This window comes from Pongo pygmaeus, chromosome 7 (assembly GCF_028885625.2).
Source record: "Pongo pygmaeus isolate AG05252 chromosome 7, NHGRI_mPonPyg2-v2.0_pri, whole genome shotgun sequence".
In the NCBI taxonomy this organism is placed as follows: domain Eukaryota; kingdom Metazoa; phylum Chordata; class Mammalia; order Primates; family Hominidae; genus Pongo; species Pongo pygmaeus.
The window spans coordinates 29,448,363-29,471,146 of record NC_072380.2 but is presented as its reverse complement, the minus strand read 5'-3'; the positions used below and the strand labels follow the sequence as shown (position 1 = coordinate 29,471,146).

At 48.9% G+C, this 22,784-nt stretch overlaps 1 protein-coding gene across 1 annotated transcript; it reads left to right on the top strand.

The window, feature by feature from the left end:
• Window positions 1–55: 55 nt before the first annotated feature.
• DUSP4 (dual specificity phosphatase 4) lies at window positions 56–14,350 on the top strand. Its single transcript, XM_054498959.2, has 4 exons — window positions 56–934; window positions 10,562–10,707; window positions 12,304–12,523; window positions 13,397–14,350. The coding sequence occupies exons 1-4, from the start codon at window positions 502–504 to the stop codon at window positions 13,780–13,782; spliced, it is 1,185 nt and encodes a 394-aa protein (XP_054354934.2). The 5' UTR covers window positions 56–501; the 3' UTR covers window positions 13,783–14,350.
• Window positions 14,351–22,784: the final 8,434 nt, after the last annotated feature.

Here is a 22,784-nt window from a genome sequence, read left to right as displayed (position 1 = left end):
GGAACGGGGCGGGGCCTGGCGGGGTAGTACCTAGCGCCCCCTCCCCCGGGAGCGCGGAGGAGCATTAATAAATCTCTAAGCCGAGGAGCAAACTCTGGCTGGGGCAGTGCGCTGAGCGCCGGGGGAGCGTCGAGAGCGGCAGCGCCGGCGGCAGTGGCTACACGGGCCGCGCGACCGGCAAAAATACACTGGAGGCCGCCGCCGAAAAGAGTCCGCGGTCCTCTCTCGTAAACACACTCTTCTCCACCGGCGCCTCCCCCTCCGTTCTGCGCGCCGCCCGGCTGGGCGCCCGAGGCCGCTCCGACTGCTATGTGACCGCGAGGCTGCGGGAGGAAGGGGACAGGGGAGAAGAGGCTCGCCCTCGGAAGCCCTTGAGGACCAAGTTTGCGGCCACTTCTGCAGGCGTCCCTTCTTAGCTCTCGCCCGCCCCTTTCTGCAGCCTAGGCGGCCCGGGTGCCCTTCTCTTCCTCGCGCGCCCAGCCGCCTCGGTTCCCGGCGACCATGGTGACGATGGAGGAGCTGCGGGAGATGGACTGCAGTGTGCTCAAAAGGCTGATGAACCGGGACGAGAACGGCAGCGGCGCGGGCGGCAGCGGCAGCCACGGCACCCTGGGGCTGCCGAGCGGCGGCAAGTGCCTGCTGCTGGACTGCAGACCGTTCCTGGCGCACAGCGCGGGCTACATCCGAGGCTCGGTCAACGTGCGCTGCAACACCATCGTGCGGCGGCGGGCTAAGGGCTCCGTGAGCCTGGAGCAGATCCTGCCCGCCGAGGAGGAGGTACGCGCCCGCTTGCGCTCCGGCCTCTACTCGGCGGTCATCGTCTACGACGAGCGCAGCCCGCGCGCCGAGAGCCTCCGCGAGGACAGCACCGTGTCGCTGGTGGTGCAGGCGCTGCGCCGCAACGCCGAGCGCACCGACATCTGCCTGCTCAAAGGTAAACGAGGGCTCCGGGCGCTAGCTGGAGAGGAGGAGATGGCACGGGAAGGAGTCTCCGGCGTGATTCGTGGTTGCGGGGATCCCCGCGCGCCCCTGTGTGTGTGTTGGTGTGTACGGGTTTGCAAGGTTTCTGTGCAAGTGCGAGGTTCAAGTCCTCAGGGACAGTGCAGACGGGTTCCTCCGGTCACCTGCAATTCCGCACCGTCCTAGCGAGGCCCCGTTTATTGACACTAACGGTCCTAGCCTGGAGGATGAAGCGACTCCTCTGCACGGTCCATCTTGAGTCCCGGGAACAGTTTCCAAGTACCACGGGGCGCGTGGGGACAAGATAGGCCTGTTGGTTTGGCGTGCTGGGGCCCTGCACTGAGCCCGACCGGGAGAATCGCAGAGGTGGAGAAAAGGGTGAAGAGGGGTGGGTGCCGAGGTACAATTGGCCCTGCCAGTTTCACCGAAAACAAGACCCTGGCAAATGCAGAAAGGGAGATTGGGTTGCACACACAGTGTAGAGCGATCTGTGTCTGCGTCCCCGCTACCCAACTCCGAGCTCAGCTTGGAAGGTGGCCAATCCCCGTCCCGGGCTAGATCCAGGCTGTGGGAGCGGGAGACTGAAGGACTGGGTATCTTGGGGACGCCGGGCGGAACCGGTCCTCTAGCTCCTGCAAATCCGGGCAGCGGAGAATGACCACCTTTTGTTCAGCCCGGATTTTCGTCTATCTGATGGCGGCGCGTGCCGGATTTTAGCGAGCCCTGGCGAAACTCTAGGCGGCGGGGCTGTCTTGTCACATTTGGTAGTCGGAAATCCTGGAAAAATCGCGTGCTGTCCGAGTCCCTGGAGGGACCGGGCGCCCGCCACACCTGCAGGGCCGGGTGGGTCCGCGGCCCTGGGGCTGGGGAGTGGGCAGGGCGCGTGGGGTCCGGGCGCCCCCTGCCGCGCTGCGCCCCCGCCTCCCGCCGCCGCATTCCGCGCATTCTTTCGCGCGGGTAGGGTCTGCGCTTCTGAGCCCGGGAGGCAATTCAGACCCCCCCACACAGCCATCAAAGAGCCGCTCCTCCCCCCGCAGGCGCCTTCGCCGCCTCCCTCCCTTCCTTTCCTTTCCGCTCCTCTTCCGACCTGTCCACCAGGGAGGAAGGGAGCTGGAAAGGGGGCGGAAACGTCTCCCCTCCAAAAAGCACAACAAAACTGCTCAGTGCGTAGGAGCCGGGTTCGCCCCTGCCGAACAGCGGGGGACTTTGTTCTCCGCAGTTGTTTCCTGCCCATTTGACCTGTCAGCTGCTGGGGAAACGCTGCTGTTGACCTTTGGTTGAACTGCTAAGGCGATTTTGCTGATTTTTCTTTCTTTTTCCGCGAGGGCTGTCTTTTGCTTCTCCAAATGAACCCAGTCCCCCTCCCTTCTCCCCAAAGCGCTCCAAGAGAAAGTGCCAGGAAGGGGCTTGTCCCGGAAGGCCTGGCCGCTGAGCGGGGCCAGGTCCTGGTTAGGCCACCAGGGTGGGCGTCCGCGCTATTGTTTGAGCTTGTCGGCGCTGGTGGGAGAGATGAGGGCAATTCCTCTGGGACGCAAGTCCTCTCGAATAGCCGGGGTTGGCCGGGATGTTCCCCGCACGGCGCTGCCCTCGAGTCCCCCCGATGGAGAGCGCGGGCGCGCCTTCCTTCGCTGGCCTCCAAACCCGGGACCCGCGAGAACACAGCAGGGCTGGGACTGGGCTCCAGCCCCACGTGGAGTCTGGATTTGTTTTGTTGTGTTTTGTTTTCCTTCCTGGAAGAAATCCCGAGGGGACCGCCCTAGAGCGGCCGCTCCGGGACCTTGGCCCTTGGGCTTCCGGGGGTGCAGCCACTTAGGCCCCGCTCCCGGGGACAGAGGGATTATTTTTTAAGGTTTATCCCCAGGGCGCGCGGCATTTCCTTGTCCCTCGTGAATCCCGTTGAGAGTCCTCCCTCCCTAACCTCCTCCATTTCCCCAGCCAGACCGATTCGAGAGCCCTGGAGATTCTGGGCAAGGTTAATGACTGGGTAGTACTAACCTCTAGGTAAAATGACAGCCCTCTGTGGGTGGAGAGGTGCCTGGCCAACGGAAGAGAAGTACTTTAAGGGCTATTTCCTCCTGAAGCCTGCACTGCCTCTCGTAGTCGGCCCCGAGGCGGGCGAGGCGGGCAGGGAGGATCATCTTCTGCATCTCAGAGTGGACATCCTTGCAGATGGAGGTGTGCAGGCCTGGGCCACAGATTTAGCTTCGGTCTCTTCTGGAATAGCCCCTCCTAGCCAGAAGTTCAGCTTCTGCTTCCAAAGGGAGCCTGCCCTTGGAAGCAAGGACCTAAAATTGAGAGGTGGGGGAATCTTCCAGCCTGCTCTGTTGTGGTGGTGAACATCTTTGAGGTTAACTGGGCCCTTTTTTGTTTAGCTTAGCTGATTTTGACATATGTGTTCAGCAGAGGCCATCTTTAACCCAGTTCCTCTTCTTCCTCTTTGCCCTCTAATGGAAAGGCATCCCTAGAGAGGTCAGAAGGAAAAAGTCAGTATCTGCTCCCACAGCTTTGCGGGAAGGGGCTGGGGAAGGAAATCAAGGTGTCTCCCAGGTCTCCCGATACACCTCCCTTCCGTGCCTGGAAGCCAGTGCAGTGGAGCAAATGTGGTTTCCCGGGAGGGGGCTCTGGGGCAGAGACCTAAAGGGGAATTTTGAAAAGCAAAGGAAGAAAAAGCCCTGTAGATTATCTTTAGTAAATGCCTGAATTGGTGAAGGGTTGGAGAATTTGTTTCCTACTGGAGTAATTCATTTTATTTTCCAGCGAGGGAATGTATGTATGTCTCATTTCAGGTGTGCCTGGGCATGTCTGTAAAGCAGGACAGGAAGCCAGTAGAAGGCCTGATGGTTGGTGTCTGCCATTCTTGGAGGGGTTAGGAGAAGCAGTAAAAGCAACAGAGTATTTTCAGAAGTGATAGTAGCATTTCCCGCCAAAGCTATCTAATTCTCTTAACTGCATTTTAAAATTCAGTTTTTCTATTTCTGCCACGTTGAAGGGTTACTTCAACCACGTTGAACTGGTTACTCCATGCAGGTGGCAGGAGGTAAACTTCACTTAATATCAATAAAGTACAACCTAGCCTTTACATTTCCTCAGATTACCCGACTTTTGCTAAAAGCAATAAAGAAAAATCTAATGTTTTCTATCTTTTCTAGTAAAGGATTTCCAGTGGGGTAATTTTTTTAAAACTCATTTAATTTAAAATCCTGTAAGGCGTTTTTAGGGTCAGTTTGGAAATTTTAGTTTTTCAGATTTTATCACAATACACTTCTTGAAATCTCTTTCTCTCTCATTCATAAATCCTTGGATTAGAGTTTGAGACTCCCCTGGTCATTAGAGAAAGACAAAAAGAGCTTTTTCTTACCCTATTCTTTGCCTTTAATAACCCCAAATAACAAAATATTCTGTTACGCAAAAAGATTTCAGGTATAAAAACATTACCTTCCTTTCCACCTACCTAAAACTTCCCTCAGCCTTTGTCAGTTCTAATTTAAAAGCTGTCCTGGAGCTGTTCGAGAAATGGGGAAGATCATCTAGCTATTCCAGTTTCTCCTTCCACTCACCCTATAGTACCCAATAGGATCCAATAGCCCAGGGCCTGACCATACAGCCTGTGATATTACCCTTTCTGTAGAAAACAGTCACTAAGGCCACTGATGAATGTGGGGGAAGAGGGACACAATTAACAGCTCTGGAAACTCTGGTGACATTTTTGTTTTTTCTCTCTCTAGCCCCACCATTGCTATCTCTGTCTTCAGTTCCCCAGGAGGGCAATGGCATCAAACAGCACAGCTCTGGGGGATGTCAATATTGCATACCTTTTCTACTTAAAGGGAAATGACTAGCTTTTCTGCTTGCAAATATAATAGCCTTTCTGCTTGCAGATACGGTAGTTTCTGCTTACAAATGTAATACAATGCCCATGACAGCCAAGGATTGGAAACGTAAGTGCTAGGTCTTACAGGTGATTTTTTACAATGAAGCAAACTCACTATGTTAGGCATCATTTACATTGGATGTCTCCAACTAACAAAAGTAACTAAAGACAGATGTAGGTGTAAATTGAGAGTGAAATTTGACCCTTTAGACCGTCACAACTTCCTTGGGCTTATCCTGGGTGCTTATAGGAGAGGTGGGCTCCACCCACAAAAATGGACTGCTCAGAAAAATGAGGGAGAGAGAAAGGGTGGCCACTTTACCGAGCCAAGAAATTCCTTGAAAAAAAATCAGAACATCGGAAACCAGATAGCTGATTTCCTTACCGGGAGGCAGTTCCCGGCTAACAAAGAGAAAGCACGACGGGAAGAAAAGTTCACTCCAACAGAAGCCAGTTTGCTGAACATAGCAGATCGCCCAGGAGGACTGGGAGAGACTGCAAACCAGTTCGAGCCCCCAGCATGGCGTTAGGTGTCAGCCAGCTGCCAGGAAGGTCCAGGTGTCTGTGTTCAGAGTCTCAAGGTGAGAAGTTCACTTAGTTGGATTTTAAATACAGCTCAGCATTTACATAGGTGCTTACGAAGTCAGCAGTCACATAAAGTAGAGTTCCCAAAGGCAAATGGCCTTCAAACAACCCCAGACTTTCTTGCAAGAGCATGACTTTTCTGGCAAGAGCAAGGCCATGAGCCCTGCCTGGGATCTGGCACTCTTCTGAGTGTTGGGGGCGTAATGGGGAAAAAGTGGCAGCCACATTAAGATCCATGACCAAGGCCGGGCATGGTGGCTCACACCTGCAATCCTAGCACTTGGAGAGACTGAGGCAGGCAGATCACTTGAGGCCAGGACAACATGGCAAACTTGGTCTCTACAAAAAATACAAAAATTAGCTGGGCGAGGTGGCATGTGCCTGTAGTCTCAGCTACTCAGGAGGCTGAAGCAAGGAGATTGCTTGAGCCCAGGGAAGTCAAGGATACAGTGAGCCATGATCGTGCCACTGCACTGCAGCCTGGGCGAGAGAGTGAGAGTGACAGACCCTGTCTGGGGGGAAAAAAAATATCCATGACTATAGTCACCACCAAAGGACAGTCTTCCCCATCACAAATCCCATTAACAGTCATATTATGGTGATATTATCAGCGCTACATCAATCTGCCCTTTGTAAAGTACTTTTACATACATTATCTCCTACTCCTGCAAGGGATGGGGGAGTGCGGTAGAGAGCTTCTGATGAGGGGTCCTCATTTCCACTAAACTTTGAAAATTGCCTCCCTGTATGAGGATGTGAGAAGGAGGAGGCACGGTGGAGTTGAACTGTAGATGGAGTTGTAGATGGAGTTATTCTTCAAGTAAGTCTGATGAAAATCACACTCCTTTTTTTCTTCCAGACTTTCAAATTGTAAAATAAAGGTGATAAAATGAGAGATTTAGGAATAGAAAATATATTCTTAAATAAGGACATGGGAAAAACAGGTTGAAATTAGTAAGAAACCTCTTATGGAATTACATTCAGTAGGACACAGACACGTTCAATACATTCATTTCATACATTCAAAGGGCATAGGAAAAACAGAATTCATTCATTCAGAATGGCACATTTGATAATGAAATTATTCAGGAGATAGAAGTGCAGATTTTAGGCACCTGCTGCTTCAGAGCTGGCAAAACTGACCCGCAAATAAGTAGATCCTGGATATTTAGAAGCAGAGGATACTGGAACTTAAAGATCATTATAATCAGAAATTCTTACATTTTGAGAGTGGGAAAAACCAGAGTTGAGGAGGGAACATGCTTGTCCAAGTTCCACAAGTCGAGTTGGACTTACACCTGGATCTGTCTCCACTTCTCCTTGCACACCTGCTAGGGGCACGGGAAGGAGCCTAGCCCCTTTGTAGACAATGAGAATAAGCCTTCCCTTTCATGATTTTTTGGGATAAAACTAGGTTATCTAAATCTAGCTCTTAAAAGGGCTGTGGCTATGGTACTTGCATGGATTTGGGGATGGGTAGGAGGGACAGAGTGGAAGTCGCCTTAGAATAATCTTTTTTAACCCCACCCACAGTAAGAAACACATTTTAATTTATATCGTGACCCAGGAGAGGGATACATGCACATCTGAAGAAAAGTTCCATGAAATGATATCCTCTTTAAGGGCAATGCATCCTCCTAATTCCTATTCTATTGTATTCCATTTTAAAAATGTGGGTCATGACTCTTTAATGACAGCCTGGATTAGGAAACCAATGGATAGAAGCAGAGTTTGGTGAAATATCAGCAGTGCCCTATTTGGATCAGTTCTGTTTTTGCATGAAAAGTCTGTCTTCACTTGATGAAACCTGCAGGCAGTGCCCCCTGGAGAAGGGCCCACCAGGAAGGGGTGGAAGGCAGAGGTGGCATAGATTGACACCCAGAGATGACTTACTGGGGCACGGCCCTGTGGGGGATGGATTTGAGCAGCTTCTTCCACCGATGGATAAATGGTAACTTGCATGCATCCTCCCGCATCACCTTCACTGTGTCCTCTGGGCTCCACCAGCCCAGAACATATTGTTCTCACCCATGAGTGCTGGCCTGAGTGCAGCCCAGGGCCCACCAGAAGGAACTCCCTTTAGTGTAGCATCTTGTGAAACCAGCCACAGACCCCCCAAAAGCTGGCCACCACTGTCAGGGACGAGAACCTTCCAGTGTTCCTGCCCCTTGAGCGAATTTGCTTCTTCACCTTGTTCCTTTTTTTTTTTTTTTTTTTTTTTTTGAGATGGAGTCTCGCTCTGTCGCCCAGGCTGGAGTGCAGTGGCGCGATCTCAGCTCACTGCAACCTCCACCTCCCAGGTTCACGCCATTCTCCTGCCTCAGCCTCCCGAGTAGCCAGGACTACAGACACCTGCCACCACGCCCAGCTAATTTTTTGTATTTTTAGTAGAGACAGGATTTCACCGTGTTAGCCAGGATGGTCTCGATCTCCTGACCTCGTGATCCACCTGCCTCGGCCTCCCAAAGTGCTGGGATTACAAGCGTAAGCCACTGCGCCCGGCCCACCTTGTTCATTTTTGCTTGTTCTTTAAAACTCCCTCAGAGGGAATGACTTTTCCGTAATCATTTTTCTGCTGCCTTCTAATGGTGCCTTTTCCAGACAGTTGCGATGAGCCTGGGGGAGATGACAAACGGCCCCTTCAGGCCACATCTAGCCTGTTCCCCACCAAATGGGTCACTTGGGCCCTCCTTACCCCCCACACCACTCCGTGGCCAGCAGTCGGTGCCAGGTCCCTGACAAGGGTTCTGCTGAGTGGCAGCCATGGCCATGCTTGGGAGAGAAGATGGAGGTCTGGAGGTCTCCGGAAACCAAGAGACAGGTTTCTGGGAGAGCAGGCTGTCAAATGCCCAGTACCTTACCAGCATCACCCTGTCCCCGGTTCCTCTTTGGCCTTTGAGGATCTCTTCTGAGGGCACCCGAGGGCACCCCTCCATGTAGGCACCGAGAAGGGAAAACTTTGTGATCTGTCTCCCTGATGCCAGGCGCAGAGCCTGGCTGTTGGAACCAGTCCTCAAAGGCCTCTGTGCAGGGGACTTTCATCACTTACAGACGAGGAGAAGGCTCCGAGAGGTTCAGGAGGCCCGGGCTGTACAGGTGATACATGCTCAGGGTGGGGTGCAACCTCATGGCAGAGCCTATCCCCTTCCCGGAACTTCACTCCAGTGCCCTGTTCCATACCCTCAGCAATGGAGACAACATCCTCTCAGCTGCTCTGGGCTCTTCCTGCTTCTCCAGCCCCGAGGGACACTCTGCTCTGTGACCGTGGGGCCTGCCCTGGCACTCCTGGGCCACCCAACCATTCACTTTTGAGTGCAGTCGACGGCTTGTCTGTTTTGGTGGTGAGTTTTTGCAGGACACCACCTGTGTCTAACATGTCGTTTTAAAATGTGTTTTAATAGCTCAAATTATGTAATAGACAAAAGGATCATGTAGCTAGAATTTTTGCAAATCCTAGAGAAGTATATAGAGTAACAAGTGATGGCTTGGGATACAAGTGCTCAACCACTGTTAATGAATGAGTTTCCCTTCCACTTTCTCCAAAAGGGAGCATGGACTGAAGTTTCCCATCACAGAAGCCCCTGAAGGACTTCAGCTGCAGACAGATATTTCCTTCTTCTTCCCCCATCCTCTAATTACTGCATTTTGGGCAGCAGTGGTGGCAACCGAATAAGGAAAGGGGTTTATGATGGGAGGGAGGGGGTGCTTCTGTGATGAGGTGGCTGCCGAGGCCACCAGCATGACCGAGGCTGACGGTACCGGCCCCACCAGCAGGTTTTCCATCCAGGGAGGCTGGTCACTGTGACTCAGCAGGAACAAGGGCCTGTGACCAGAGAGAGATCCATTTATATCCTGAGGGAGGGAGAGGAGGGGAATAGAGAAGTCTCCGGTCAGAGAGGAAAAAATGTACGCCCTGTTTCTATAAGCCTTATGATGTGGTAGAGAACCGTTTCCTTCCTCTCAGTAGGAAGCAGTCTTTACGGTTGGGATTTGGGGCAAGTGACTGACTCACCGTCACATGTCTGCACATTGGAAAATTTCTATGAATGGCCCTAGGGCACAGAGGTCCTATGTCACTGTCATGAAGACCACAAAGGTAGCGACATCCAGGACTGTCGGCCAAATTGTCATTGAAGTCAGTTGAATGGGTCTGTTGGAATGGTGGTTCTCCAACGCACAGGCCCTACTGAATCAATTGAATCCATTTCTGGCCCTACAGAAACTGCAAAATAAAAATAAAAGCAGGGCCATACATTGATAGTACTGTGGATTGGAAGTTGGCCGCAAAAGGAAGTCCCAGAGGTCACAAGAAAGCCAGAGATAGGGCTTGAAATGTTGTCTTTTTGGATGGCCTCCCTGTGGCGTCTCCCTGTATCCCGCCTGCCTCCTCCCTTCCTGAATAGGAGCACTCACCCTATCCCAGCTCAGCTGGCCATTTATCATCTTCTTTTTTTATTTAAAAGATCTCCCTTCTCTGGAAGATGATCCCACAGATAACCATTCCAGGGCTTACCCACTCTCAGGTCAGGAAATACTCCCTTGCCCCAAACCTGCACATAGCATGAGGGGTTTATTTAGATTTAAGCCCGTTTTCCTCTTGTTCTGGCCTCTTGGTGACGGAACGGCTGTTCATGAGGATGTGCAATGGACATCTGTTCCATTGCTGAGATCCAGAAGAGTTTGTACCAGGGTCATTTTTTTCCTTCTTTCTCACATTGGAGAACCTCCCCCGAGGAAGGGCTGGAATCAGGGGTGGCAGGTGTCTCTACAGGTACTTAGTGTCCTTGGAAGCCCAGCGTGACCTTTCCTTCTCTATTTTGTCATTGTCCTGAGGAGCTACTCCACAGAGTCCCTTCTGCACATCCCCCTGCACGTCTTCCTTTGTATGTCTACCTCTCTAACCCAAGTCTTGTCCATAAAGCTTATCCTTCCAGCTTTACTGCAGTCCTGGCGAGTGTGTCCTCTGCATCGCTGGAAACCGCTCCATGGCCATTCTCTAGGTCCACAGCGCCACCTAGTGGCCAATATGGAGCACGCCAGCCCCTGCCTTCCTAGCAGCCCGCCTGAGTCTGTACGAGTCGAGTTCTTTCTGACTTCCTGCAGGCTTAGTGACCCCATTAACCTGAGCCTCTTTCTCCTTTACAGGCGGCTATGAGAGGTTTTCCTCCGAGTACCCAGAATTCTGTTCTAAAACCAAGGCCCTGGCAGCCATCCCACCCCCGGTTCTCCCCAGCGCCACAGAGCCCTTGGACCTGGGCTGCAGCTCCTGTGGGACCCCGCTACACGACCAGGTAGACTCGGGGGGCAGGGCTTGGAAGTGGGACCAGGGACAGCGTAGGGGCCAGTGGATACCTTCTTCTCAGAGTTCTGAAGGTGTTTTTTGTCTTTGCTTTGGAGACAGTCTTGCTCTGTCACCCAGGAGTGCAGTGGTGTGATCATAGCTCATTGCAGCCTTGAACTCCTGGGCTCAAGGGATCCTCCCTGGTAGCTGGGACTACAGGTGGCGCTACCATGCCTGGCTAATTTTAAAAGGTTTTTGGTAGAGATGGGGGGGGGGGGTCTTGCTATGTTGCCCAGGCTGGTCTTGAACTCCTGGCCTCAAGTGATCCTCCTGCTTTGGCCTCCCAAAGTGTTGGGATCACAGGCGTGAGCCACTGCATCCAATCCTGAGATTTTTTTAAGTCTTTGAATGTTATGCCTCAATTTGGGGAGAACGCGGTGAACCCTGAGTATTGGGGTGGGATGTTAGGTAGGGCCTATTTACTCCTTGGAAATCTTCCCCTTCCCTCTCTAAATATCCTCCTAAGAAAAAAGTCTAAAGACATGACTCCCTGGCTTGGCCTCTAACGTGGTGTGCGGACAAGTGAGGAGGCCTCCAGAAGCCCTGGGGGACCTGCTCTCTGGGAAGCTGAGGTCTTTCTCCTTTGAAGTAGCAGGCCATGAAATAACATCTCGGTCCCCGACAGGCAGGCTGCTCCCGTGTATCAGCCAAATGAACATAGATGGTCACCCACCCTCCCTCCAAGAAAACCGGCTTGAGCCACTTGTGTTTCTTACAAGCCCACCCTCCAGCCCTTTCAGTTAGATGGACTCTGCTGCCCACATCTCATGTGCTAAATTTAAGCCACCGTTGCCTCATTTTACCAAGATCCTTACTCTTGTCCGTGTGGCCATGAGGGCATCACCTTATTTATTTGTTTATTTTTAGAGACAGAGTCTCACTCTGTTACCCAGGCTTGAGTCCTGTAGCATAATCATAGCTCACTGCAGCTTCAAAGTCCTGGGCTCAAATGATCCTCCCATTTCAGCCTCCCAAGCAACTGGGATTACAGGTGTGCACCATCATGCCAGCTTCATTTTTTGAGAGATGAGGTCTCACTGTGTTGCCCATGCTGGTCTTGGAACTCCTGGCTCACATGATCCTCCCACCTCAGCCTCCTAAAGTGCTGAAATTACAGATGCGAGCCGCCGCACACCTGTTTTTGATATGCCCAGTGAATACATATCAAAACAAATAAGTATCTAAACCCCACAATAAATGGCTTGATGATTAGCAGATATAAACTCAGTGTCACAGATGGTGCCATAAGGCCGGCATTGTCCTGCTGCTTATTTTGCCATGGGCGAGGTGCAGGAGAGTCCCACAAGACTTTACCTGCTCTGGCCTCTTTGCTCACAAGTAGAGGGCAAAGGCTGGAGAAGTCCCACTGGGCCCATCGCCCCTCCAAGAGTTCCAGGAGGCTACAGGGGGAGCCTGGGAGGGCCAGGCCCAGCAGGCATTCTCCCTGGGCTTGGAAAGAAAAGCTCTTCTCAGACAAGCTTCCACTCCCTGTGCCAAGCACTTTACCCTCATGTCATTCGGGGCCTTTGTTTCCCTTTCTGTGCAGGGGGGTCCTGTGGAGATCCTTCCCTTCCTCTACCTCGGCAGTGCCTACCATGCTGCCCGGAGAGACATGCTGGACGCCCTGGGCATCACGGCTCTGTTGAATGTCTCCTCGGACTGCCCAAACCACTTTGAAGGACACTATCAGTACAAGTGCATCCCAGTGGAAGATAACCACAAGGCCGACATCAGCTCCTGGTTCATGGAAGCCATAGAGTACATCGGTAGGCTGGCCCTGCTCTGGGGTTCCTGGGACTGAGGGCGGGTGGGAAGGATGAGAAAGAACCCCTGTAAGCCTGGGTTGAAGGCGGACATTGGAGGCACTGAATCCAAGGGTCCCCATTCCCCCTCTTCCTCATTGGGAAGGCTTATACATTGGATGTTGGGTTGGGAGGGAGGAGGGAAGATGGACCTACACACAGGCTTAGCTTGCAGAGCCAGTCACCTTCCCCTTGCATGGCTTGGGTGCCTAGATGGTAAGAGTTTTTGGACGGGGAGGAAGACACAGGGAGCATTGAGTCACAATTTTTATTTTATTTCTATTTATTTATTTATTTTGAGACAGAGCCTTGCTCTGTCACCCAGGCTGGAGTGCAGTGGCGCCATCTCAGCTCACTGCAACCTCCGCCTCCGGGGTGCAAGTGATTCTCCTGCCTCAGCCTCTGGAGTAGCTGGGACTACAAGTGCACCACCACGCCCAGCTAATTTTTGTATTTTTGTAGAGACAATTTCATCATATTGCCCAGGCTAGTCTTGAACTCCTGAGCTCAAGATATCCACCCTCCTTGGCCTCCCAGAGTGCTGGGATTACAGGCATGAGCCACCACCCTGGACCCCACTGTTTTGTTTCTGCAAATGGAAATCCTTGAACGGATAATGGGATTTAACCAGCTCCAGCCTAGTGATTCGGGAAAATAGACCTCAGAATGGGGGGCATTCTAGAAACCCGCCAACATGGGTTTTCTTCCTCTCCAGTCCTTGGTCTAGCATGGCTAGTCCTTCCTTCAGAGCCCCCCAACCCCAGGGGCTGGCTGGTGCCCCTGGTCGGGGCTGGGATCTGCAGAAACGTGCACTAACCTATTGAACCCTGTCCCCAGATGCCGTGAAGGACTGCCGTGGGCGCGTGCTGGTGCACTGCCAGGCGGGCATCTCGCGCTCGGCCACCATCTGCCTGGCCTACCTGATGATGAAGAAACGGGTGAGGCTGGAGGAGGCCTTCGAGTTCGTTAAGCAGCGCCGCAGCATCATCTCGCCCAACTTCAGCTTCATGGGGCAGCTGCTGCAGTTCGAGTCCCAGGTGCTGGCCACGTCCTGTGCCGCGGAGGCCGCCAGCCCCTCGGGACCCCTGCGGGAGCGGGGCAAGACCCCCGCCACCCCCACCTCGCAGTTTGTCTTCAGCTTTCCGGTCTCCGTGGGCGTGCACTCGGCCCCCAGCAGCCTGCCCTACCTGCACAGCCCCATCACCACCTCTCCTAGCTGTTAGAGCCGCCCTGGGGGCCCCAGAACCAGAGCTGGCTCCCAGCAAGGGTAGGACGGGCCGCGTGCGGGCAGAAAGTTGGGACTGAGCAGCTGGGAGCAGGTGACCGAGCTCCTTCCCCATCATTTCTCCTTGGCCAACGACGAGGCCAGCCAGAATGGCAATAAGGACTCCGAATACATAATAAAAGCAAACAGAACACTCCAACTTAGAGCAATAACGGCTGCCGCAGCAGCCAGGGAAGACCTTGGTTTGGTTTATGTGTCAGTTTCACTTTTCCGATAGAAATTTCTTACCTCATTTTTTTTAAGCAGTAAGGCTTGAAGTGATGAAACCCACAGATCCTAGCAAATGTGCCCAACCAGCTTTACTAAAGGGGGAGGAAGGGAGGGCAAAGGGATAAGAAGACAAGTTTCCCAGAAGTGCCTGGTTCTGTGTACTTGTCCCTTTGTTGTCGTTGTTGTAGTTAAAGGAATTTCGTTTTTTAAAAGAAATCTTCGAAGGTGTGGTTTTCATTTCTCAGTCACCAACAGGTGAATAATTATGCTTAATAATAAAGTATTTATTAAGACTTTCTTCAGAGTATGTAAGTACAAAAAGCCTAGTGACAGCGGATTTAGAATATATTTATGTTGATGTCAAACAGCTGAGCACCGTAGCATGCAGATGTCAAGGCAGTTAGGAAGTAAATGATGTCTTGTAGGTATGTGCAAGGTAGCATGATGAGCAACTTGCGTTTGTTGCCACTGAGAAGCAGGCGGGGTGGGTGGGAGGAGGAAGAAAGGGAAGGATTAGGTTTGAATTGCCTTTTTTTTTAAAAAAAAAAAAAAAAAAAAAAAAAGACAGGATCTCACTATGTTGCCCAGGCTCGTCTTAAACTCTTGGGCTCAAGAGATCCTCCCACCTCGGCCTCCTGAGTAGCTGGGACTGCAGGTGTGTGACATCATGACCAATGTGAACTGCTTTTGAAGCTGGTTCATGGGCAGGTAGGCCCCCAAAGCAACTTTACACCACAGTAAGTCAAGCTTTTTTCTCTCCGATGATCACTGGGTGGTTGGAGCATTTTTTGCATAAACCTGCCTAAGACTTGTCTATCGTCTGTGATTAATATGCCATATCACACTAAGGTGCTCCTGGAAAATTGGGTGCAGTTCAAATTTTCCTACAGCAAATCATTTGGCAAGGCCAGCCATTGGGGAAACCAGACAACTAGAGACAACCCTGAAATGAATCCTTTTGTGAATTGAAGCACCATCTTTTCTTTTTTTGCATAAATTGGAGGTTTTAATTTTAGGGCAGTTACCTGAAGTGAAATATACCAACAATTTCTTGTGTTCTTTAAATTCCTAGTTGGGTGAATATTTTTGAAGGTCCTCTTTTGAATAAAGAGGGGAATGGACACCACATTTCAGGTCTTCTCGAAGTGTGGAAGGGCAAGAGAGCATCAGTGGATTGTGGATTGCTTACATCGGATTCCATTGGTATGAATTTCCCAAACTGGAAATCAAAGCGCCAGGGTGGGGTTGGGGCTGACTGCTGGTGAGAGGGCTGGCCGCTGGCTCCCGTGACGTGCGTCATGGGCACGCAGGTGCCATTTTGAATCTATCGTGGGCATGTGGGTGCCATTTTGAATCCTTAGTTGGGCCTTTCTAAATGGAGAATGGCTTTGGAGGGAGACACGTTTTCTGTGGGGAGGGTTTGGGGGGGAGGGAGGAGGGAACAAGCTACATGCTGTTTTGTTTGTAGTATTGTGGAACAGTCTTGTTATGGAGTGCCAGATTAGAGGTTATTGCAAACTTGTCTAGAAGTGAGAGCATGGTTTTTTTTAGCCCTTTGAGAGTCTACATCTAATGAACATTCTTGCTCACCCATAAATAACATCAAGCCTCAATGTCACCGTCACATTGGGATACTCTTTCTCATCTGGCATCCTAGACAGTACCTGGTTGGTTACCTTTCCTTCCATGAACCATGAACCTGTGACAGCATCATTCATCCTGACTTCGCCAAGCTCTGCCTGTGGGTGAGGTCAGAGCTCCCACTGGCAATTTTTAGAAGAGCCAGAGGCTCCCTGCTTCCTCTAGAAATAACAGTTCAGGGTGAAGCATGGAGGGGTTGGGTTCCCGGACAATGGAACCATTTAGAGACAGCACAGTTGGATATTCCCACTTTTTCCTTGATTCCTGGAAGTCCAGTGGGTTCTGCAGCTGAAAAAGCCCTGGGTCCCAGCAGCAGAGAGACAAGACAGAGGGGATGCTTGGGCGGGGAGGGACAGTAACCTGCAGAACAGATTCCATTTTTATAGAACGAGTACACATTTGCCAAAACAGTCCTGCTTTCCCAGACTGGATTCCCACCACAGGGACAGTCAGAACTCAGGACTAGCTCCAGCGACATCTTTCCTCCGAATTCAAGCCTTCTATCACAATGTCAAAACAGCTATTTATAAAGCCATTTTCATTGTATTTGATAACAGCACGAGTCCCAAAACTTTTAGAAATAAAATAGGACATTGGCTTGATTGAAAAGTGAGACTTTTTAAAAATTGTTCTTTCGTCAGAAGCCTTTTGGATGACTTACAATAGCTCTGATGAAGATAACACCCCAGAGTCAGTCCAAAAGGTCAGTGAGTTTCAATAGGCATCCATCCCTCCCATGAAGGGATTCTGGTGATGGGAAGTTTCTGTAATGACAGGAAAGCATTGACCCTCATTGATTGTCAACTTTGCTATTAGCCATGAAAGACAGGATGCTCATTGGGTATTCTGTAGAGTGAGGAATGCTGCCTATTCCCTCCCAGAATGTCTAACCCACGGGTGTGTGTTGAGGAGCCCTTGGGGAAATGGACCAAGTTTTCCCACAGAGCAGTATTAGGCTGAAGAGCAGGTGACTGGTAGGCCCCAACTCCCATCATTCCCTCCCAAGGCCATTTTGTTCAGTTGCTTATCCACGCTGGATTCCAGAGAGTTTTCCAATTTGGGAAGCCATGAGAAAGGTTTTTAAATTTTGGGAAGATGGAGAGAGGGACATAGGATAGTTGACTCCAACATGACAGGAAGAGGCTGGAGACTGGGAATTGGCCACCAACCAAGCCTGTAGTAGTAAAGCCATGGTCCCGCGTTGGAATTACCTGGGGAACTTTTACAATTCTGATACCCAGGCTCTCCTAGACCAGTTCAACCAATTCTAGGTGGGGGACTCTGGCATCAGTGTGTTTCGTAGCTCCCCGGGTGCTTTCCCTGTGCAGCCAAGCTTGGGAAACTGCCATGTTTTCTGGATGTCAAGGCGCTGTTGGAGGCTGGGTGTGACAGCACAGAGCCAGGTTGTCCTGTGGAAACCACAGCCACGGGTTTGCCACTGGCTCAGCATGGCCTCACCGCCAGTCCCAGCCTGGCTGAGGGACAAGATGGTTTCTCTTGGGAGTTCCTGAGTGGAGCACCCTTCCAGGCTTTTTGAAAGCCAGCTGATCTGTGGAGCCTTGTTAAGGGACTCAATACAGTGTTTGGGTATTGATGTTTTTCCTTGAGGCTGTCTTGTTCATCAATAAAGATGGAGGATGTCTCCTCTTTGAACCCCACTTCCCCACCAGTACCCTCTCTCCCTTAGAGTTTATGAGTTATTCAAGGAGGAGACTTCTTAAAGACAGCAATGCAATTCTTGTAACTTGTGTAAATAGCCCCATCTTTCAGATTGATATCATTTCTACATTTGATATGCCTGTATTTCTGTAGGATGTATATAGTTTAGGGGATTTTTTTTGTTTGTTTGGTTTTGTTTTTTAGAAGTCAATATGTCTGGTTTTATTTATTGCTTGAAAAAGATCATTTGAAAAAAATAAATACATTTTCAACCACTTCTGGCTTGGTTAGACCTTTCCTTGAAAACTGTTCTGCTGTTATGACTTGGAAGGGGAGAAAAGAACCTCTGGGTCAGTTAATAATCTTTCCCACTTAATAGCGCAGTGGAGGTGGAGTCCATTTGTTTCCTTCTTTTCCTTTCTTTTTTTTTTTCTTTTCTTTTCTTCATGGAGCCCTTTTCTTTTCTTTCTTTCTTTCTTCTTTCTCTTTCCTTCTCTCTGTGTCTCTTTCCTTTTCTTCCTTTCTTTTCTTTTCTTTTTTTCTTAGACAAGGTCTCACTCTGTCCCCCAGGCTGGAATGCAGTGGCACAATTGTAGCTCACTGCAACCTTGAACTCCTGGGCTCAAGCAATCCTCCTGCCTCAGCCTGCCAAGTAGCTGGGATTATGAGTGCACACCATCACACCAGACTAATTTTTTTTTGAGGTAGGGTCTCACTCTGTCGCCCAAACTGGAGTGCAGTGGCGCAATCTCGATTCACCACAACCTCTGCCTCCCAGGCTCAAGCAATTCTCCTGCCTCAGCCTCCTGACTAGCTAGGATTATAGGCACGTGCCATTACTGCCTGGCTAATTTTTTGTTTTTGTTTTTTGTCTTTTTGAGATGGAGTTTTGCTCTTATTGCCCAGACTGGAGTGCAATGGCACGATCTCGGCTCGCCACAACCTCCACATCCCAGGTTCAAGTGATTTTCCTGCCTCAGCCTCTGGAATAGCTGGGATTACAGGCATGCACCACTACACCTGGCTAATTTTGTATTTTTAGTAGAAATGGGGTTTCTCCATGTTGGTCAGGCTGGTCTTGAACTCCCGACCTCAGGTGATCTGCCTGTCTCGGCCTCCCAAAGTGCTGGGATTACAGGCGTAAGCCACCGAGCCCAGCCTCCACCTGGGTAATTTTTAGTAGAGATGGGGTTTCACCATGTTGGCCAGGCTGGTCTTGAACTCCTGACTTCAAATGATCCACTCATCTCGGCCTCCCAAAGTGCTGGGATTACAGGTATGAGGCACCACACCCAGTATTTTTTTTTTTTAAGAGACATGGTCTCCCTATGTTGCCCAGGCTGTCTTGAACTGAGCTCAAGCCATCCTCCTGCCTCAGCCTTGCCACCGCACCTGGCATGAACCCTTTTGCTCCCTGAACACTCTTCAAGGCAGGCGAGAGGAGAAGGCTGATACTCATCTCTAAGAGCCTGATTTCTCCACGCCATTCTCCAGTAGCAGAGAGACAAGGAAGAAGTAAATGATGAGAGATAGACAGCACTTCCTCTTAGCCTCTGCTGTGTGTCATCACTTAGGCCTGTAAAATTGACCTCTCCCAGCCGGGCGCAGTGGCTCACGCCTGTAATCCCAGCACTTTGGGAGGCTGAGGCGGGCAGATCACGAGGTCAGGAGATTGAGACCATCCTGGCCAACATGGTACACGGTGAAACCCCATCTCTACTGAAAAAAAAAAAATACAAAAAATTAGCCAGGCGTGGTGGCGGGCGCCTGTAGTCCCAGCTACTCGGGAGGCTGAGGCAGAAGAATGGCATGAACTCAGGAGGTGGAGTTTGCAGTGAGCCAAGATCGCGCCACTGCACTCCAGCCTGGGTGACAGAGCGAGACTGTGTCTAAAAAAAAAAAGATTGACCTCTCCCACTGAGGAGCCATCATTATATCCTATACTTGGTTGTAATAGAAGAATGCAAAAGGAATGACCACTCCTGGAACACCCCTCCCCATTGGGGAGGAGGTCCAGCCTGTCTCAGAGAATCTGAAGAAATTTTACTGACCTCTTATTCCCCTGGGATCATGAAAATGAGCACTATGTATCAAGGCCAGGTTGAAGAAGTAAGCTGATAAAGGTGGTGTCATATATCAGTGGTACCCCTGGTGCTGATTGTGGGTTGCTTGTATCAGATTTCATTGGTGTGAGTTTGCCAAACTGGAAACAAAAGGCATTAGTAAACATGCATTCCCACCATATCATGACAATTTAACAGTATTGTGGAAGCACTGGGCAATGTAATTAGCAAGGGGGAGAAATGAAGTATACAATTTGGAAAGTGGAGGTCAAATAATTTTCAGATGATGTGTGTTAAACAAAAGGGAATCAACTGAGAAACCATCAGAGATATGGTAATTCAGTAAGTGGTTGATTACAAAGTAAACATAAAAAACAGCTTTCCTGTAGGAAATATCAATTAAAAATTAACTAGAAGTGGTAGAAAATCCCATTTGCAATCATAACTTAACACACCTATGATAGACCTTAACAGAAATAGGAGGTATACGATGGACATGGTATAGCCCTGCCAAGGGACACATAGAGACACTTGGAGAAAGCGGAACATACAGATGGTCCCCAATTTACCAGGGTTTGACTTTACGGTGGTGGAGAAGTGATATGCATTCAGTAGAAACCATTGAAAAAGGAAAATAAATCTCAGGAGCCCAAAACCACTAAGCCAAATGGAACTCACTAATAAATCTTGGGACTCCAAATATCACTAGGCCACAAGGAAATTCCTTGTGAACAAAGAACAGACAGAACTCAAAGTACTCTCTTTGCTCACCATGAGACAAATGCTTATCTGATTGCTTCCTTTGCCATATTGTTTCACTAAGAGACTAAGGCCTAAGTGACTATTCCTGTAAATTGTGTTTTCAGTGGAAGGCTTATCAGAAACTCAAAAGAATGCAGCCATTTTTCTCTCATCTACCTATGACCTGGATGCCCCCATCCCCACTTTAGGTCATCCCACCTTTCCAGATCGAACCAATGTACACCTTACATATATTTGTTGATGTCTCATGTCTCCCTAAAATGTATAGAACCACCATCAGGACCTCCTGAGGCTGTGTCACGGGCACATCCTTAACCTTGGCAAAATAAACTTTCTGAATTGACTGAGACCTGTCTCAGTTATTTTGGGTTCACACCGCACTACCCATACAGGCATCCTGACTTTCAATTTTCAGTATAGTACCCTTTAAATTACATGAGATATTCAACACTTTGTTATAAAATCGGCTCTGTTGGATGATTTTGCCAGTTATAGGCTAATATGTCTTCTGAGCACATTTAAGGTGGGCAGAACTAAACTGTGATGTTCGGTAGCTTAGATGTATTAAGTGCATTTTAACTTACGATATTTTCAATTTACAATGGGTTTATCAGGATGTAATCCCATCATAAATCAAGGAGCATCTGAACTGTATTCTAGGATAAGAACACCCAGTATTGAATAGTATGATTTCTTCATAAATTAACCTATACAGTTAATGGGATCGCAATCAAAAGAGCAACAAGATTTTGGGAGGAACATGGCAAAATGATCTTGAATTCACTGGAGAAATAAATATTCAGGAAAACTTTGAAAAAAAACAACAGAAGGGAATCCCATGGTGGAGGAAGAGAAATTTATGTCCTTTTGAATTGTCCATTTACTACTATTGTGATGCAAGTAGTTTAGCATTTCCACAGGAGATTATTCTTAAACATTCCTGGGCCCACCTAAGACTTAGAGACTCTACAAATTCCCACAAGATTCTGATTTACAAGCCAATTTAGGAATGTCCGACACATGTTTCTCCTCTTCCATTCCCTTTCAGTCCCCTCCTAGCATAACAGCCCACAAACCATAATGCTTCAGTTACTATCACTGTATAACAATTTACCCAAGAACTTAGTTTTGTAAACTAACAACCATTTGTTTCGCTCACACGTTTGTTAATTAGGAGCCCGAGAAAGGCTCTGTGGGCATTTCTTATTTGAGGGTCTCTCGCGTGGTCGCAGATGGATGTTTGCTGGGGCTGCCCTTACTTGAAGGTTTGGTTGGGTTGGCCATCCACAATGGCTCGCTTACAAATGACTGTTGAGGTCGGTCATCAGCAGGGAGTTCAGTTGTGACTGTTGACTTGAGTGCCTATAAGTACTCTCTCCATCATGGTGGTTCCGGAATAGTCAGATTTGTTACATGACAGATCAGAGCATGAGTGTTCCAGTGAACAGGATGGAAGCTACTCGCCTTTTATGATCTAGTTGCAGAAATCTCAGCACATCACTTCATCTCTACTAATTGGTTTCAAGCCTGCTCAGATCCAAGGGAGGGGAGGCAGACCCTGCCACTTGATGGGAAGAGTGTCAAAAACTTTGTGTAGCCATTTTTTAAAAACCACCACTCCAATAAACAGATAGTTATCTAAAAAACCTGAAAATGCAAGTTTCACCACTAATCCGGAAACATTTGTCAGCTAACACAACACACACTGGATATTAGTAGTAATATCGGTGATACCATGAATAATATCAAAGTGTGTTAACACTGGACACCAGTAGTAATATCGGTGATATTGTGAATAATACCACAGTTTGTTTAATATCACAGCTTGTTAACACTGGACATCAGTAGTAATATCGGTGATATTGTGAATAATACCACACTGTGTTTAATATTACAGTGTGTTAACACTGGACATCAGTAGTAATATTGGTGATACTGTGAACAATATCACACTATTTAATATTACAGTGTGTTAACACTGGATATTAGTAGTAATATTGATATTTCATTAAAATCACAGTATGTAAACACTGGATATTATAAATATCACAGTGATATTTTATTAGTATTACAGTGTGTAAACACTGGATATTATAAATATCAGGGTGATATTTCATTAATATCACAGTGTGTAAACACTGGATATTATAAATATCTGGGTGATATATCATTAATATCACGGTGTGTAAAAACTGCATTTTATAAATGTCCGGGTGATATTTCATTAATATCACAGTGTGTACACACTTGATATTATAAATATCAGGGCTATATTTCATTAATATCTCAGTGTGTAAACACTGGATATTGTAAATATCAAGGTGATATTTCATTAATATTACAGTGTGTACACATTGGATATTATAAATAACAAAATGGTATGTCATTAATACCACAGTGTGCAAACACTGTGTTTAAACACTGGATAATGTAAATATCAGAGTGATATTTAATTAATATCACAGGGTATAAACACTGGATATCATAAATAGGGCAATATTTCATTGATATCACAGTGTGTAAACACTGGATAGTATAAGTATCAGAGCAATATTTTATTAATATCACATTGTGTAAGCACCGTGTGTAAACAGTGGATATTATA

Coding starts and splice junctions, on each gene's coding strand:
- DUSP4 (XM_054498959.2), top strand. CDS start 502: ATGGTGACGATGGAGGAGCTGCGGGAGATGGACTGCAGTGTGCTCAAA. Junction 935..10,561: donor CGACATCTGCCTGCTCAAAG/GTAAACGAGGGC, acceptor TCTCCTTTACAG/GCGGCTATGAGAGGTTTTCC. Junction 12,524..13,396: donor GGAAGCCATAGAGTACATCG/GTAGGCTGGCCC, acceptor CCCTGTCCCCAG/ATGCCGTGAAGGACTGCCGT.